Source organism: Clinocottus analis, unplaced genomic scaffold (assembly GCF_023055335.1).
Source record: "Clinocottus analis isolate CAN_PGR_092001 unplaced genomic scaffold, fCliAna1.0.p SCAF_1, whole genome shotgun sequence".
Taxonomy (NCBI): domain Eukaryota; kingdom Metazoa; phylum Chordata; class Actinopteri; order Perciformes; family Cottidae; genus Clinocottus; species Clinocottus analis.
The window spans coordinates 2,205,248-2,221,381 of NW_027175820.1; the positions used below are offsets into that span (position 1 = coordinate 2,205,248).

At 46.5% G+C, this 16,134-nt stretch overlaps 2 protein-coding genes across 2 annotated transcripts; one reads left to right on the top strand and one right to left on the bottom strand.

Annotated features, from left to right (window-relative positions):
- Positions 1-1,972: 1,972 nt before the first annotated feature.
- On the top strand, positions 1,973-7,521 carry larp6a (La ribonucleoprotein 6, translational regulator a). Its single transcript, XM_068573818.1, has 3 exons — positions 1,973-2,757; positions 4,551-4,749; positions 5,576-7,521. Exons 1-3 carry the CDS (start codon positions 1,973-1,975, stop codon positions 6,692-6,694), a joined length of 2,103 nt encoding a protein of 700 aa, XP_068429919.1. The 3' UTR covers positions 6,695-7,521.
- A 3,030-nt stretch (positions 7,522-10,551) lies between these two features.
- On the bottom strand, positions 10,552-15,596 carry tm2d3 (TM2 domain containing 3). Its single transcript, XM_068596124.1, has 6 exons — positions 15,475-15,596; positions 14,819-14,920; positions 13,503-13,663; positions 12,592-12,766; positions 11,949-12,024; positions 10,552-11,837 (listed from the first exon to the last, which is right to left on the bottom strand). Exons 1-6 carry the CDS (start codon positions 15,578-15,580, stop codon positions 11,672-11,674), a joined length of 786 nt encoding a protein of 261 aa, XP_068452225.1. The 5' UTR covers positions 15,581-15,596; the 3' UTR covers positions 10,552-11,671.
- Between the last annotated feature and the right edge of the window lie 538 nt (positions 15,597-16,134).

The following is a 16,134-nucleotide window of genomic DNA, read 5'->3' on the forward strand; positions in this document are numbered from 1 at the left end:
CTCATGTATGAGGCTTCAGTTCCAATGACTGGTTTACAACATATGTATCAATCGGATCACAGAGCAATAAACAGTGAAGTTTATTCTAATACAATGTTCAAAGCCCGACTGTCACCAGAAGAAGAAGAAAAAGAAGAAAAAAAACTCCTCTGATAAGTAAAGGGACAAGAGACAGGGAAATAAAGAGGAAGGAAATGTGAAATCCTCTGGAGGAGAATCCTTAGGAGAGGCAATTCAAAGAGAGACTCTCCTTGGGGAGGGGAGGGAGGGTTGGTGACACAATAGGAGCCAGAAGCGGGAAAATAGTTATTATGCAACTTAAAGGGAAAAGGCCCCGAGAGAGATTTCCAAATGTCAGTGAGTTTCCAGCTTATAAGCAATTGTCATTCGTGCCAATACATACATTCTGTCTTTGTGAAGTTCATCTCATTTTTCTTTTTTTTTGTTGAGTTGATGAAGTTGATGGAAATCCATATCAGCCATTTCGGTGCTGAAATGCACTGCACTAAAAGTGGCCTCGGTTTTTTTGTTCACCCCTCGCAACTCATAAATTAGTAAGGACAAAACAACATCTTTTTAACACACATTGTCTTCCCACATTCTTGTGGATCACTTTACTCGTAAGAGCAAGCCAGGAATTGGCTCGTAGACAGTTGAAATGACCCTGCTGGCGGAGCTTCTTCTGAGAATATACTGTAGTTCCTCAATAAGAAACTGAATGCCTCAGTTTATTTGTGGCCCATCTTTTCCACAAAACCCCACTCCTTCATTGTTTCTCTCTCGCTCTCCCGCATGTTGCATTGTACACAAACTGGAGCGTTGTATGGCATGTGGTGCAGGGAATGAGTCAGACTGCCCACCAGCTGTGAGCCTGGCTTGCCAGTGGGGAGGAATTAAAGATATTTTGTGCAGGGCGGGCAACAGCCGACAACACTGGTGTGGCTGATTTACAAGGCTATTAGGATGGAGACCAACAGCGAGCAAGGAAAACGAAGCCGAGGTACGAGACACACTCAAGGTGACTGTAATAACAATAATCACTCTTGGTCGAAACACAGACACACACACACCTACACAGTCTCGTGCGGCGATGAAACCAGCGATTCTGGAGGTGAAATCCCACCACCTACAAGCCTACTTTTAAAGAGTTTACTTGTATTTTAGCGAGGGTTAAAGGCCACAACAACACTAAGGTCATGGCTTTAGTCGGCCCAGTTGTTTGTGAGACAAATCAAGGTTTAAGTTGTTTTCTTCTTGTCGTCTTATAGTGACTGATGCTTGTGGTCAACTCTAAATATAAGTTACATCATCAGGCGACAAAAACAGTTTTCTGGCTTTGACAGACTTACGTTCTTAAACTTGTTGTGTTCAGAAAGCAAGGTAGGCTATTCCTTATAGAAGCAGTAAGGTTGTATATAGCTTTAAAATGTGTATTATAATTATTTAGACTATTGCATAGGGTGATAAATGGCTGAACAACATTATAAAATGTGAAACAAATACATTTTTTGTAAAAGACTAATGCCATTTAGTTGTTTTTTGTTACTCTTATTCTGGACACGTGTGTACTTCTGGGCACACTAGTGTTCGCTGCTCTGTGTTTGTGACTGTCACGAAAGCCGACTATTGACTGCTGTGTTCCCTCCCTCCCTCCCTTTACAGGTGTAAAAGGCAAACCTGGCTACTTGGCTCGTGCATGCACACGCGCCAGACGCGGGAGCCTATCATCCAATTAGCGGCGCTGGCGCAGGGTCGCCCTTGACACGGCTGTTTCCCAATTAGTGAGGAACACGTGCATTTGCTCCCCTACTTAGCGCCGGGCCAACGTGTCGTTCGCGTCTTCCCAGCAAAAGACAACACCCTGTGTGTCCAAAACAAAACCAACAAAATAATAATAGTAATAAGAACGAAAAAAAGACAATACAGCCCCTTGTGTATGAAAGCCACAAACCAAAAAAAGAGAACGAGGAATATGCACGCCTTGGTGAACGCCTTCATGCGTTGCCTCTCCTTCCTCTTGCCTCCCTCTTGGCTTTGTGTCGGCTTTTGCTTGTGGGCTGGGAATGAGCGCGAGGAGACGCTGCAGCCGCGGCCCAATCCCAGAGCTCGTTTCAAAAGCAGAAAGCCTCTTACATATGAGGAAGTGGCAACACTAGCAGCGGCAGCGGTAGAAGCCCAAGGAGGCTCCAGCCCGTCGGTCTCGCCAGCTCCTCCAGGCTGCGTCTCGCTGGCTGCTGCGACCCCCGCTGCACCTCAGGGCCCTCCATCGGGTCGGATCTGGATCGGGGGCCTCTGGCAAGCCGTGGAGCGCGTCCTCGGAGCCCCCTGGGTCATCCTCCGCCATCACTGGTGCCCGAAGACGAAGCGTCGAGCGGCTTTACGCGCCCCGTATCCCGTCTGTGCCTTCGCGTCGAGCGAGACTCGAGGCGGCCAGGGAGGAGGCGCCGCTGCCGCCGATACAGCCGCGGACGGGAAGGGAGCGGGCGCAGGCACCGCGACGTGTTCGGGTAACATGAGCGGGTCCGCGGGGAGCCCCGACCCGCACCCGGCGGAGTGCGTCCCGGATGCGTCACCGGAGCGCGGCATCGATGAGGTAATCACCGTGGATCAGCAAACGCAGGAGATGGGGACGGTGACGATCACGGTGGCCATTCAGGCGGCGGAGGACGAGGAGCCCGAGGAGGTCTCCTCCAATATTATTGACTTCCTCGGGGGCAGCTGTAGTGAGGACGAAATCGGAAGACATGACAAATCCAGGTTAGACTCGTTTGCTGCTGCTTCCTTTTTTTCTTTTTCTCAAAGTCAGTGATGCTTGTGGTAATCAATACATATAAATCAATTCTATCATCACTTGGTTAACACACACACTGCTTCCCTGGCCTCGACAGACTTACTTCCATGCACTTGTTTGGTCCTTGAAGGCGAGCAGGCTCTTCCTCGTGGTGGGCAGACGAGGGTTCAGTGTAGGTCGGAGGGTGAAGGACACGTTATGTTTCCCTCATGCTGTCCAAGGTTATATTGGAACCCTGGCATTTTATTCCTGCGTAGGATTTATTGTATGCTTTTAAGAACTCGTATTGGCCCATAACTTTCGTGGGTGAACTGCCAGCACACGAGAAGCGTGGGCACAGCTGGGATTGTTTGGTTTCACTGAAAGAATGCCAAAGCGTGGTTGCTTATAACCGAGAAAAAAAAGTGCAGTGCAAATTGTTTTAGAAGTGTGATCTCGACAGGTGTATGGCGGGGACCACGAAAGACAAACGCTACCGTGTGCGGTGAAGGACAATCGAGGCGTCAACGCTCACCCACTGACACACACACACACACACACACACACACACACACACACGCGCGTGTGCGTGTGATTTAACCACCTGTGGGCCGCGCCGACGGGGCTGCAGAACCGAGAGACACCTGAGAGATAAAGGGATGACACCCACCACTTTAACCTAATTCCCCTGCGTCATGGCCACGCTATTTTTATCCTCCGGCCAATAAGTCCACCTCACCCCCGCACGCTACTCTCACTGCATGCGCGCGGAGTGAGTCGCTGATGGGAAGGTCAATATGGGGGAAACAAATCCGTGGCTGAGTCCATACCATGCCTCTGTTTGTTCTGCAGGTCACACCTTAAGGTCTCACTCAAAGACCTGCTGTCACACCTGTGCTTTGTTGCGCACCCCCCCTTCAAAAACCAAACTACAACATTCCTTCAGAGTGCACTACTTCTTTAGAGTGAACTGCATTCACAGCCTATTGTGAAGAGAAATCAAATAAATCCATAATTTTTCCGCTGTTACTTTTTTCAAAATGTATTTTTCTCTTATTCGCATATTAATCTGACCTCTTCTAAAAGCTTAGCTCCTGGTTGTCTTGTATGTCTTTTTTGTTCAATCTGAGCAGTAGTGCTTGTGCCAGCTGTGCGGTCAGCCTGGGCTGGCAAGCTGTTGACTGAGGGTGTGCACTGGAGGAGGAGGAGGCGGTCGTGATGAGTCATCCACAAAATTTCATCAGACCCCTCACTCTTGATCTGCCAGGCTACCTGATGCAGCTTCACAGCTTCAGCCGGGCGTCTGGCTGAGACTCAATTGTGCCTTTTTTCATTTATTTATTTTTTAAAAAGCCTCGGTTCAACGGTGCCAGTCCCACTTTGATTATTTTTTTTCTTGGTACTTTGTGTAGTTTCTTTTTCTTTTGTGGCGACGCCACCATATTCTGTGTGGGAGGGAGAGCCTGTGACTCTGGTGCCCTTCAGATGGAGAGGTCTTGGCAGTTTTGAGGAGTGGTGGGTCGCTGGTGTCGAGGTCTGGCGCTGAGGCATGGTGTACACGCACACACACACACGGCTTGTCTACTGCAGAGGGACACTTCAGTATCAGGGTGGTGTTTTTTCTTCCCCCAGCCTTGTACGCCTCTGCCTCATTGTATGAATGAAAGGGAAATCTGCAAGTGTTGCGGTGGTGTTTTGACAGCTTGTACATCATTTCAGTGATGTACCAGACAAGAGTCTCTTCTGACCATGATGCATGTCCCCACACACACACACACAGCGGTGCCGGCACCAGCGGAGGGGAGTTGGAGGAGGAGAGCTGGCAGCCTCCGGATCCAGAGCTCACCCAGAAGCTGGTCGCTCAGATCGAGTACTACCTGTCCGACGAGAACCTGGAGCACGACGCCTTCCTGCTCAAGCACGTCCGACGCAACAAACTGGGCTTCGTCAGCGTCAAGTTGCTCACTTCGTTCAAAAAGGTAACCATGGTTGCGACGCTCTTGGGTATAGTGTGGAAATACAATAGGAAATAATTGGAATTCCCCAAGTATGTTGATGATGATGATGATGGGGCCGGCAACGCGGACAGCCTCTGCTATTACGGGCTAAATTGTAGCAAGCACAGCGTGTGTGCTTTTAATGTTGTAGATTATCACAGCCCTGATTGTCCCCTACTTATGAGCACCGACCAACATGTCAAAATCAAGTTTAAAGCAAGGCTGAAGAGAAGTTTGACAATAGGAAACCGGGCAGAGCATTTGTCATTTAAACATTTTTTTAAAATGTGTTTTATTCCCATCGACGTACCGGCACGTGGAAACCGAATATCTGTTTCTAGTGTCGACATGATTGGCTGCTGGGGTGGAAATGCTTTTCTCACATGGATTCACACCAGCTGGTGCTTCTTTGGGCCCATGCATACATGCAGATTAGGTAGTTCAATACAAAAATAAAAATATTCTGTTTATGACTCAAGTGATCCGAGGCCCCATGCACCCACTCATTTCTAATACAAACAAGGACTCGTATATGATGACACTTAACGACGCACTCTAAACCTGAGCGACTCACGCGGCGGTGAATTGAGGACAGGATGTTTGGTAGAGATATTGATTCAGGAAGTGCGACTGAAAGGAAGGCAGTGCGCGTCGCTGATTGATCCGGGCCCTACCGTTGAGCTATTTTTCATAAGCGCTTGCCGGGGGATCGATGGATGCCCTAATGGTTATGAAAGGGCCTTCTTGGACCACTTGGCATCTCACCCATGTAACACGAGCGTTGTCTTTCTTTTTTTTCTTCTCGCAGGTGAAACACTTGACCCGAGACTGGAGAACCACCGCTTACGCTCTGAGACACTCGGGTGTACTCGAGCTGAACGAGGAGGGGCGCAAGGTGCGGCGCAAATCGGCAGTGCCGGTCTTCGCCAGCGAGTCGTTGCCCAGCCGCATGCTGCTGCTCAGTGACATGCAGAGGTGGCCGGAGCTGGCGGCTCTCACTAAGGATAACGGCGGCGGCGGCGGCAGCAGCAATGGTGAGGGAGGCGCGGCTCAGCAGCAGGAGCAGCTGATGAAGCTGTTGCTGAAGGAGTTCGGAGCGTACGGCGCCATCGCCTCGGTCCGAGTGCTGAAGCCCGGGAAGGACCTGCCGGCCGACCTGAAGCGGCTGAGCGGCCGCTACACTCAGCTCGGCACCGAGGAATGCGCCATCGTGGAGTTCGAGGAGGTGGAGGCCGCCGTCAAAGCCAACGACGCCGTGGGCAGCGAGGACGGCGGCGCCGGCTCGCTGGGGTCCAAGGTGGTCCTGATCGGCACCAAGCCGCCCAAGAAGAAGGTACCCAAGGAACGGCCGCGGGAGGAAGGAGGGATGCGCAAGAGCCGCTCGCTCAACAGCAGGGTGCGAGAGCTCCAGTACCACGGGGACGACTCGGCCTGCAGCTCCTCGGAGACGGAGAGCAACCCGACGTCCCCGAGGCTGGCCAGGAAGTCGCAGTCCTGCAACAAGCTCAGCCCGACCACGGCGGGCCTCAACTTCCAGAACAATCACCTCAGCCCCGGGGTGTCCCCGCGCAACAGTCCCTGGTCGAGCCCCCGCGCCAGCCCCTGTCCTCAGCGCAAATCGCCCCACTCCCACAAGTCTCCCTTGGCCAGCGAGGGCCGACTGAGCCCGGAGCCCGGGCGGCGCTGGGCGGACTACTCCTCGGACAGTAGCCTCACCCCGTTGGGGAGCCCGTGGGTCCAGCGGCGCAAGCAGGTGGCGTCGCAGGAGAGCAGCCCGGTGGGCAGCCCCATGATGGGTCGGAAGATCCAGAACGCCGACGGCCTGCCGCTGGGGGTCATGAGGCTGCCCAGGGGCCCCGACGGGACCCGCGGCTTTCACTGCGTCTCCGTCGCCGAGAGGGGAAAGACGGCGGCGACTCAGACTTGATACGCGGAGCATCCTTACGCATCCCCCAAGAAACGAGAACGATCTATTTGAGCTGTTCTCGGCCGTGGCGCTCAGTCCCAACCCCCCCCCCCCTTCCCATTCGAGACTGTGTAGATATACTTTTGTTCAGTGTTTTCTTTTGTTATATTTTTATACAATGGTTTGAGTTACCATGTTAACATTAGTGATTTACTAATGGGAATTTGAGTGAATGTGAAGTGATATTGCTTTGAAATGGACCATGTCACCCTCCCATTTCCGTCTAAAGTTGTTCTACATGGGGCGGGTTGGAGAGGGGATTCCACTTTTCTTTTTTGTCATTATTTTAATTGAAAAGTGTCCTCTGTCTTGTGTGTAAAAGCTCACAACAGTGTATGTGAATGGTGTATAAATGTGCAAGTGGTATAGGCACGTGGACTTGATAGCGATATCTCCATTTGCCTTTTCTGTATTTGTCTACTGTGAGTTACACCCTTGTTTGTTTTTTGTTTTTTTTACATGAACTGAGGCCATAACTTCACTGCCATAAAGGTTGGACAGCTAAATTTGGACATGTTTTTTTATTTAATTTTTTATTTAGCCTTTTTTAATTTCAGTATTTACCGTACTCTTTGGCACTTCGTTGAGAAGTGTCTCTTCTCGCCGTGTCGATGCTATTTGTGTCCGGCAGGTAGCTGCTTTATTTATTGTTTTAGCTATTATGTTTATTTTTTTCTCTGAATCTTGTTACCATCAGTCTGAGCTCACACTGAGGTTTGAGGGTAGTTCGGGTCAGGCAGGAAAAGAAGAAAAAGAAAATGCGGTATGTTCTTGCCTTTACATCTGAGCTGGGGTATTTGTACAATGCAATTCCTATTGTACAAATAAATCACTAAAATTGCAATTGACCAGTTTCTCTAAGTTTGTTAATGTCACATGTTTAAGGGGGTCTGAAACGCCCATGATCCAATCTTGTATCGGTTTGTTTTTTTATTGAAATACGTGTGAGTTTCAAGTGAGATATTGTTGCAGAGCCAAAACCGTCGAGGCGTCGCCGCACTTGGAAAGCAGAATTGGCACACTGGTGTTGAAATTACTATTTTAAAAAAGGGAAAAAATAATGAATTGGACAGATGAGATGAAGGATTATTTACGCTTATCAACCCTTCACAAACGCAGCAGACCAGTCGCACAAGTAGATTATGCCAATTGCTTGTATCTTCATGCAATTCATCACTTCATGCTTCTAGATTTCCACGGTCACGCGGCTAATTAAGCTTTCTTTGACACAACATGAAAACCGTAGTGTCCCAAATGTCTACAAACGTTTGTACAGCTTGTAAATAAATTTAAAAAAAAACATACCTGGTGTAAGTATTCACCACCTCCAGTCAAAATGTAGCAGAGGCCCCTTTTTAAATCTTTTTTTTATCCTTTGTCCAAGCTGTGACGTTGCTGCCTGAACAGCAATTTTCAACTCTTGCCACATATTCGTGATTGAGGTTTGGATTCTCAATTGGAGGGAGTGTGATTGTTGTTTTGGATCCAGTACATTCCCGTCAGGCTCTGGTTCCTGTCGTCTCCCACCGACTGCAGCAGACGCTGCTCTGTGATTTCTCTGTATTTTCTTTGTTGCATTCATGTTTTTAACCTTTTTTCTTATGAGCCATTTTTTCATTTTCATCCTCTGGACCTGCTGCTGAGGAGCATCCCCACAGCATGATGCTGCCACCAGAGACTCTCCATTTTCCAGCATCCTTCCACTTTGCAGGTAGCATTTTTTCAGCAAACTTGTCGGTACCGTTCCTTTTTTCTTCTTCCCCTAATGACTCTCCAGCATACAGGTGTTCTTATCGCTTGGTTACATGCAGGTGATCTCCACTCGACTAATGATGTGCCTTTTTAGTGACGATGTGGGCGTGAGGCCTTAGGCAGACGGTTGTTTTGTGTTTATTTGTTAATTTAGCTCCCTTTGTCATTAAATGGCACTCTGCGCTGATTAGTGTCGAACTAATTAATTACATCACTGTGATTCAATGTTGAGTGTTGCAAAACAGAACGCCAGACAAAAAGGAAAAGTCCAAAGCTGGCGGCGGCAAATTCATTTCTCTTCCCGTGTCCCCAGCAACCGTCCAATTGTAATGTCAGAACCTCACTGGGATTGCGTAAGAGACGGATGAATAAACTTTTGTCCTCTTTGCTCGATTAGCGGTTCCAAAATCAGGACGTCGTGAATTTTTCGTCTGCCTCCGACGGACAATATTTTGGCTGGACGGCACGACGGCTGTTAATGCGATCGCAGCCAACAAAGAGTGTTTGGGATAAGTACTGCAAAATGTGACCATTATCCTCATGATACAGAGTAATAATTACACCTCGGGATTGTTTCTGATGCTCGCAGCCAGTGGGGATGCCACAAAGAGGCCTAATGACAAACCCAAGATCCACTCTGGTTGTTATTTGTAATTGGGCAGCAGCCATTGATGTATGACTGAGAAGTTGAGTGCATTTATTTTTTTCTTCTTCCTAGACATAATCGGTAACATGATCCGATTACATGTGTTAGAGTAGAACCTTTGTGTTTGAGCCCAGTCTTTAGTTCACGTAATTGTGCATTCGCCTTCATCTTTCACTAAAGATGTCATTATTGGAGGCTTAAATGCACGTAGCATACGATAATCTACCAATATTTGCATGTTGCAGGTATATAACCACAGTATGCTGAGGCAGACGGTAGCAACAGTCAGAACTATTTAGCTTTAAAAACGGTTTACAAATCGTTTTGACAGACAAAGCAAGACCAACTAACTTAAAAGGTAAACCTGATTTTAAAGTAGATGAAACGATAAAACCAATCGGTATGAGAACAAACTTAGAAATACAATGAAAATAATACAGTAAAAAAGATGACATTACATGAAATCCAGCCTGTACAAGTGGGATTTAAGAAGTTAGAGGACTTTGATAGACGTCAGAGGAGGGAGTTACAGTCAAGTCTGGAGAAGATAAAAGCATGAAATACTTTTCTTCACCCCGCCTCAGGTCAGCGGGTGAGAGGATTTGGTTTGACACAGAACTGGACCACTTTTCTTTGTTTTGTGGGTTTGAACCTCGAGTCAGAGTCAAACGGGGATCGTGCAGTGAGTATGAGGTCCACATTTCCAAAAAGGGGGGCGCTCTCGCAGAATGTAGGCGAGCGTTGCCCCGTCTCCCCCTCAGCTCGGGAGTATGTACAGTTTGTGTGACATGCGCTTACATCAGTCTGTGGGAGGGAGCTGCGAGTGGGCGGTGATGCATTTGAGGAACCAGCATTAGGGTGGAGTAAATTTACGACAGCCAATTGGAAAAGTCGACACAGAAACGGAAAGGAAATGATGTCTAACCCCCACCACACCACCCGCTGCATGTTTTTTTTTTTTTCAACCTCACATTATGTAACAGGGGCAGAGTTCTACATGGATGGTTGAATAGAAAAGTGTGATTGTAAAAACATAAAAACATAACTGGTTCACTGTAAACTGTGTTTAATTGCGTCTTAGGAAAGCAGTGTTCTCCAGCCCCTCTGGGCCCCTGAAGGCAACCCTCCTGAGCCCCTGAAGGCCACCCTCCTAAGCCCCTCTGGGCTACTGTCCTGAGCCCCTGAAGGCCACCCTCCTGAGCCCTTTGCCCTGCCCTCTCTTCTTCTGTCACACACCCGTGGGTGACACAGGCTTCTTCTCCCCCACCCCCGTGTTTAATGTGAGAAACAGACAACTGTGAAGATGACCCGGGGCTAACATTAGAGCGCTGAATTCCAACAGCATCGACGCAGAAGGCGTCCCGAGCTCGTGTACACACTCAAACAGCCGTCCCCACGTTGCCCAAAAAAGAAACACCTATCGCGAATGAACACAGCGCTTTTATTTGTCAACGCTTCTCGTATCGACTCACAACCTGTTAGTACTGTGAGTGCAATCGGATGAACGCACGTCTTATTTCACAATTTTATTAACATAACTTAAAAAAAACAAAAAACAGAATTCATTTACAGTGTAAAACAGTTGACCCGACACTGAAAACAGAAAAACATATTTACATGAAGAGAGAGGATCTCTTGGCTTTGAGCAGAGTTAGTACAGAGAGTTGTTTTTACAGCGTGAAGAATGATAATAAGTGAGGAAATGAAATACCAGCTAATTGCACCGGACATGTCCGGTATGCATGCATGTATGTACGTACGTATATACACACACACACACACACACACACACAGACACACATACATAGCAGAGACGGTATATATATATATGTATATCCGTGGGAAACCACAAGTGACTGCAGTTTTCTAGTGCAACACATTTCAAAGGTTTCAATCTGTACAGAGATTATTATCTCTGCATTTCCCGAAAAAAAAAAAAAAAATCTGACTGCATGACAGAAATGAGAGCGCTCGCCCCCGCACTTCTTTCTGGTTCTCCAACAGTTCCAATTTGAGTGTACAGTAACTCTTGTGCAAGTTTGTTTTACTACATGTAAACTTAAATTTGAGCTCACGAAAAGCAATGTGTATCATTTATTTATGCCTTAAGGCGATGTTCTTATCGTTGTGACAAACAATTTAAAAAACAACAAATGTAAAATAACCATTGAACAACACCAACTGTCTGCTGTAAATAAATATACATGGACAAATTCATGCTTTCTTCCAAGGCATATAAATATACTACCCCTTTAAGCTTGTTTATTTTACCATTTGGACCCCCGCACCTCATCGAGTCCTCGTCCCCGCACAGATCCTTGATAGGGATCGATCTGATGGGCTGTGTGGGTTGGTTCGTAGTCGGTGTAATGAGGGACAACACTTCCTGCCAGTTAGCAGATGGGATGAGGACGTGTTGCGCAGCGAGCTCGGGCGGGTGAAGCGTGCCAAGCTCACAGTATCTCGGATCTTCGATCTATGGAGGGCGGAGCGGTGTGAAGGAGGAAGGGCACGCAGCCACGTCTCCAAGAGCTTCCTCTTCAGATGTACAGAGAGCCGTCGGCGGGTCCCACGTAACCGACCCCTATCAGGAGAACGTCTATCAAAGTCCAAATGCCCAGGCCCCCGAAGCTGAACAGCTTGCCCAGACCCTCTCTCCACTGGCCCAGATAAAACCGGTCGGCCCCGAAACCACCGAGCGTAATGCTGCGGAAAGACACGAGGGGAGACGCGGGTCAAAGAAGCCGTTAGAGCGCACACATCATAATTCACGTCAATTTTTGTTTCATGTTTCCAGCTGGCCAGTGGCGGGTTTACCTGAGTGCCAACGCCGTCGACCACTTGTATCCACCAGTCCAGTTACAGAATAAACGTTTCTGAAAACGTCTTTTGCCTGCAGAGGGAAAAACTGATTTAGTTTTTGGTCGAGGCGTTCAGAACGTTTACCAAACCAACGACACATCGGTACAAACGCGACTGCAAGCACATTTTTTCCTCAACAAAGTTACAATAACTGTGGAACACGTTTCAAAAAAACGCTCGACCCCATTATTGTAGGAAATATTGTGGGTTCCCAGATTGTGCAATTGCGTACTTGATGAGCTCAAGATCCATAATTACTCAACAGGATTATTTTTAGATCGCACTAATTATCACCTAACAGACAGCCTTAACCATGCATAGGAAAATCAAAAGGAATCCTTCATTAATTACTCCCCTGTGTCACCTTGGATTCATAAAGAATACTCATCTTTGAAGTAAATAGGGGCTTCGAGAATGCAAGGTGATGGTGAGTAATTAAAACACATTGTTCTCTGCAAAAGGGTAATTCTTCACGTTACCTGAGCCAAAAGAATCTGTTAAACTCTCCCTTCTCCAAAACAGCAAACGTCTGACAGACACCGTCACCCTGCTGAAGGAAAAGCAACCAAACAGGCTCTACAGCGGAGCATCGTCATACCTAAACAATGCACGTGGTCCAACACGTCACAGGTGGCGTTGTAGCGCTTGCGTGGGCAGGACACTGTCATGCAGTTGGTGGAGTTGGAGCAGCGGTACTCGGACGGGTCCAGCTGCCAGCAGAACTGACAGCTGATGGAGAGAAAGAAGTTGGTTTGCTGCTGTCCCGACTCCCCCTTAAAATAAAGAATTTAAAAAACACATTATCCCACATTTAAGCACAACAGCTGTTTCTTAAAAATCACCAATTATTTTACCACACAATAACTATTTGTCAATAGTGATGTCACGATGCGAGACCGGTGTCAAATATCACAGTTTCATGATTATAAAGCTACTGTACTACAGAAGTTGGTATACCTCTGGCTATAAAACTCATTTATATGGTTATACAGAAATAGACACACATAAAAGAGAGAGAGAGAGAGCGAAAGCCTCTTGTGGACTGCTTCCGGCCGAGTTCAAACCTTTTTTGGTTCAGTTTATTACATTAGCTCGTTGACATTTGTATTTTTACCTTGGACTTTGGGTATAAAGAGGTGTGATGGAAGATGCCAAACCAAGAGCTTGACCACTCCGTCCCCTTTTTGACAACACCGTTTGAAAATTCAATATCCATCTTTCAAAACAACTTCTTGGTCATTTTGTAGATGTACTAAATGCTCCTACAACGCTGGCCTGTTTCTTTTGGAAGGAAATGAGGCGGGAACGCTGTCAGGTGACCCGCACCGCACTGTCACACGGAATTTACTCAAGCAGAAGTTAGATCACTTCCAGTTTCATAGCCGACACAAACGCGACAAGCACAACTGGACTTCTCGTGGCATGTTTCATTTCCCTTTGTAGCAGTGAACTAAACAAGGTGTTTAGCACAGCAGAGATTCATCACATGAGAAACAAACTGCCACTCACTATGCAGTGGACTCCTTTTTTGGTTTTACAGATGAAGGAAGCTGGTTTCCTGTATGTGCAGTTGTGTTGGTAATTGCAGTGAATGCAATGAGCTGGCAGGCGACTACACAAACCCCCACTAGGACACGTGGAAGTGTCGCTCTCTTCATCTGCAGGAGACTCTGAAAAAGGAAAAAACATTCAGTTACAGCAGTTTTTTTTCTCCTTCCTCCATGTCTAGCAAGAATAATCAACGTAATGTAACAAAGCTTTGGCTCAAGTTAATGACATGACTATATCTGGGATCATTAAAGGGTGTGGCAGTACGTGAGGTGGCGGGGGGTAAATGACTAACACTCTGCCCTCAAAAACACACGCGCGCACACACACACATACACACGCACGTTGAACAAAGCCATTCACTCCTGATTGCGCCATTAGGCTGCCTGCTGGCCAACAAGAAAAATATAACGTTCTCACTCTGATGAAAAGTGATTTACTCTTCCAAGACTAGACTGCATGAGCGCAATATTCCCTCGGTTATAGGGTAAGAAGGAAAATGAAAGCCTAAAATATGAACATGTATTTGAAAGTGGACCAACTCTCACAGAATAGGCCGTTGCTTCTCTAGTCTTGTTTGTATGTTACAACACAGGCAGATTAACTTTAAGAAAGATAATTACGTTATCACATTCACAGAGGTGACATAGCATAGCCAGAAGACCAAGCTGCACAGATTTGTAGTGTATAATTAATTCATATTGTGAAGCACCCCCACTCACACACACACCTTCTAGGACAGTGGTTTGTACAAGTACCCCTGTGGGTACTTGAAGGGACTCCAGACGTGAGATTTTAAAAAAAAGAATATATTAAAAATTAGCACCCATTCAAAAATCCTTTTAAAAGAGTAAATTTATAAATATTCAATCACATATACGTGTAAATTCACGAAGATAATTGGATTCATTCTGTTAAATCAGACACTGATGGCACAGCGCTGTGTATTACATCTTTTCTTTTAACCTTAAAAAAATGCTTTTACACTAGTACTTGGCTGAAAGCATATTTCACAGGGGTACATCACCGAAAAAAAGGTTGAGAACCACTGATCTAGGAAATGCTAGGAGGGTCAAGTGCTTGTATGTATTAAAATCTGTGAATTGTCAACATGGGACTTCAGATACCGACTACTCTTAGTCTCGATGTTGCTGTATTTCTTTGTAAATATGAGCTAAAAAAAACAGTTCCGTCATGTATTCATTGCTGAGAAATAACCTTTCATCCCAGTTTACAGTCGGTATGATTCATGTATGAGTAACATCTGATGTGTTCACCTGAGGCTGCAGCAGGGACCACCGGGCTGGTGATGACGGGTCCATGCTGGGCGTCTCTGGAGAAGGGAGGCTCCTGGCCGATGTGAGGGGAGCTCAGGTACCCTGATTAGCATCCAGACAGGAGAGAAAGGCACAACTTCGACTCTCTCATCTGCCATAAGGTGGTTATGAAACATAACGTTTGCTACATTAGCCTTCATGTTAAGAAATAATCATTTACGTTTACTGCCTCGGCGTGTCACGAGTCACACACGCCGATAACCCGTATGTCATATGTATATTAGAAGTCTAGTAAATGTGTTGGTAATCAAAAATACAGTATTAGCTGGATTTTCACATCTAAACCGAGCTAGTTGACGTTCATCCTTCACAGTAACTTTACCGAGGCAGTTATTGCACATTAGCATGGGCAGTCAACTGCTAGCTCTCTTTAATTGTGCATTAATAAATACACAATAAACTAAAGAATCTGTTGGATCAGCCAAAAAAATTTCAATTAACGCGTTGCATCCTGTGTTTGCTAGCTAGCTAGGTCCACTAGCGTTAGCTCGCTGGCTAACGTTAACCAGCTAACGCTAACTCGGTGGGAGGAAGCTAACGTTCGTACGGTAATGACACAAGTGTGAGCCAACCGTGGACACCCCGGAAAACCATACCGTTAACACATTGGAAGAGCAGGTCCGTGAACAGAATGAAAATAATTCCGTAAGTTTTGAAGCCACGACCACGGTCGGGTCTCCATTTCTGACAGATGGTGGCCATTGTTGCAGCGTCGCTAACCAAGGCTGCATTCATGGTCATGTAGAAATTGCGAACGTCGGCGTTCCTCTGCCAGACCGAGGAGGCAAGCGGTAAGTGGACACCAATTGCTCATACAGTAATTACGTTTTTTCTTTTATACAGTTTGTGGGATTAAACTTAGACCTTTCAGCGAAAAAACAACCACATCAACCTCAATATCTCTACAGTAATCTTGAGACTAATAACTGCGTTATTGTGAGTCAAAATGTAATTTCTCCCCCCACTAATTATGTCTTTGCTTTTAAGTTACAATCCCAGTTGGTAGCATCAACGTTCATGTTACTCAATTTGTAAATAAAGTATGCCTTGTTTAAAAAAGAAAGAAAAAGACTTCCCTGAAAGATTTATGGAAAGTTTTCCCATCTTTTCCACGACCGTGAACGCAGCGCAACTTGCAACCGAAGCAGGACTTCCTTCCATCCAAAGAAGTCCCTGAGATCCATTCATTATAAAACTGCCAACCTTTTATTAAAGTTTTTTTTTCCTGCAGAGATGTCACATTTAATTTGGGGTTC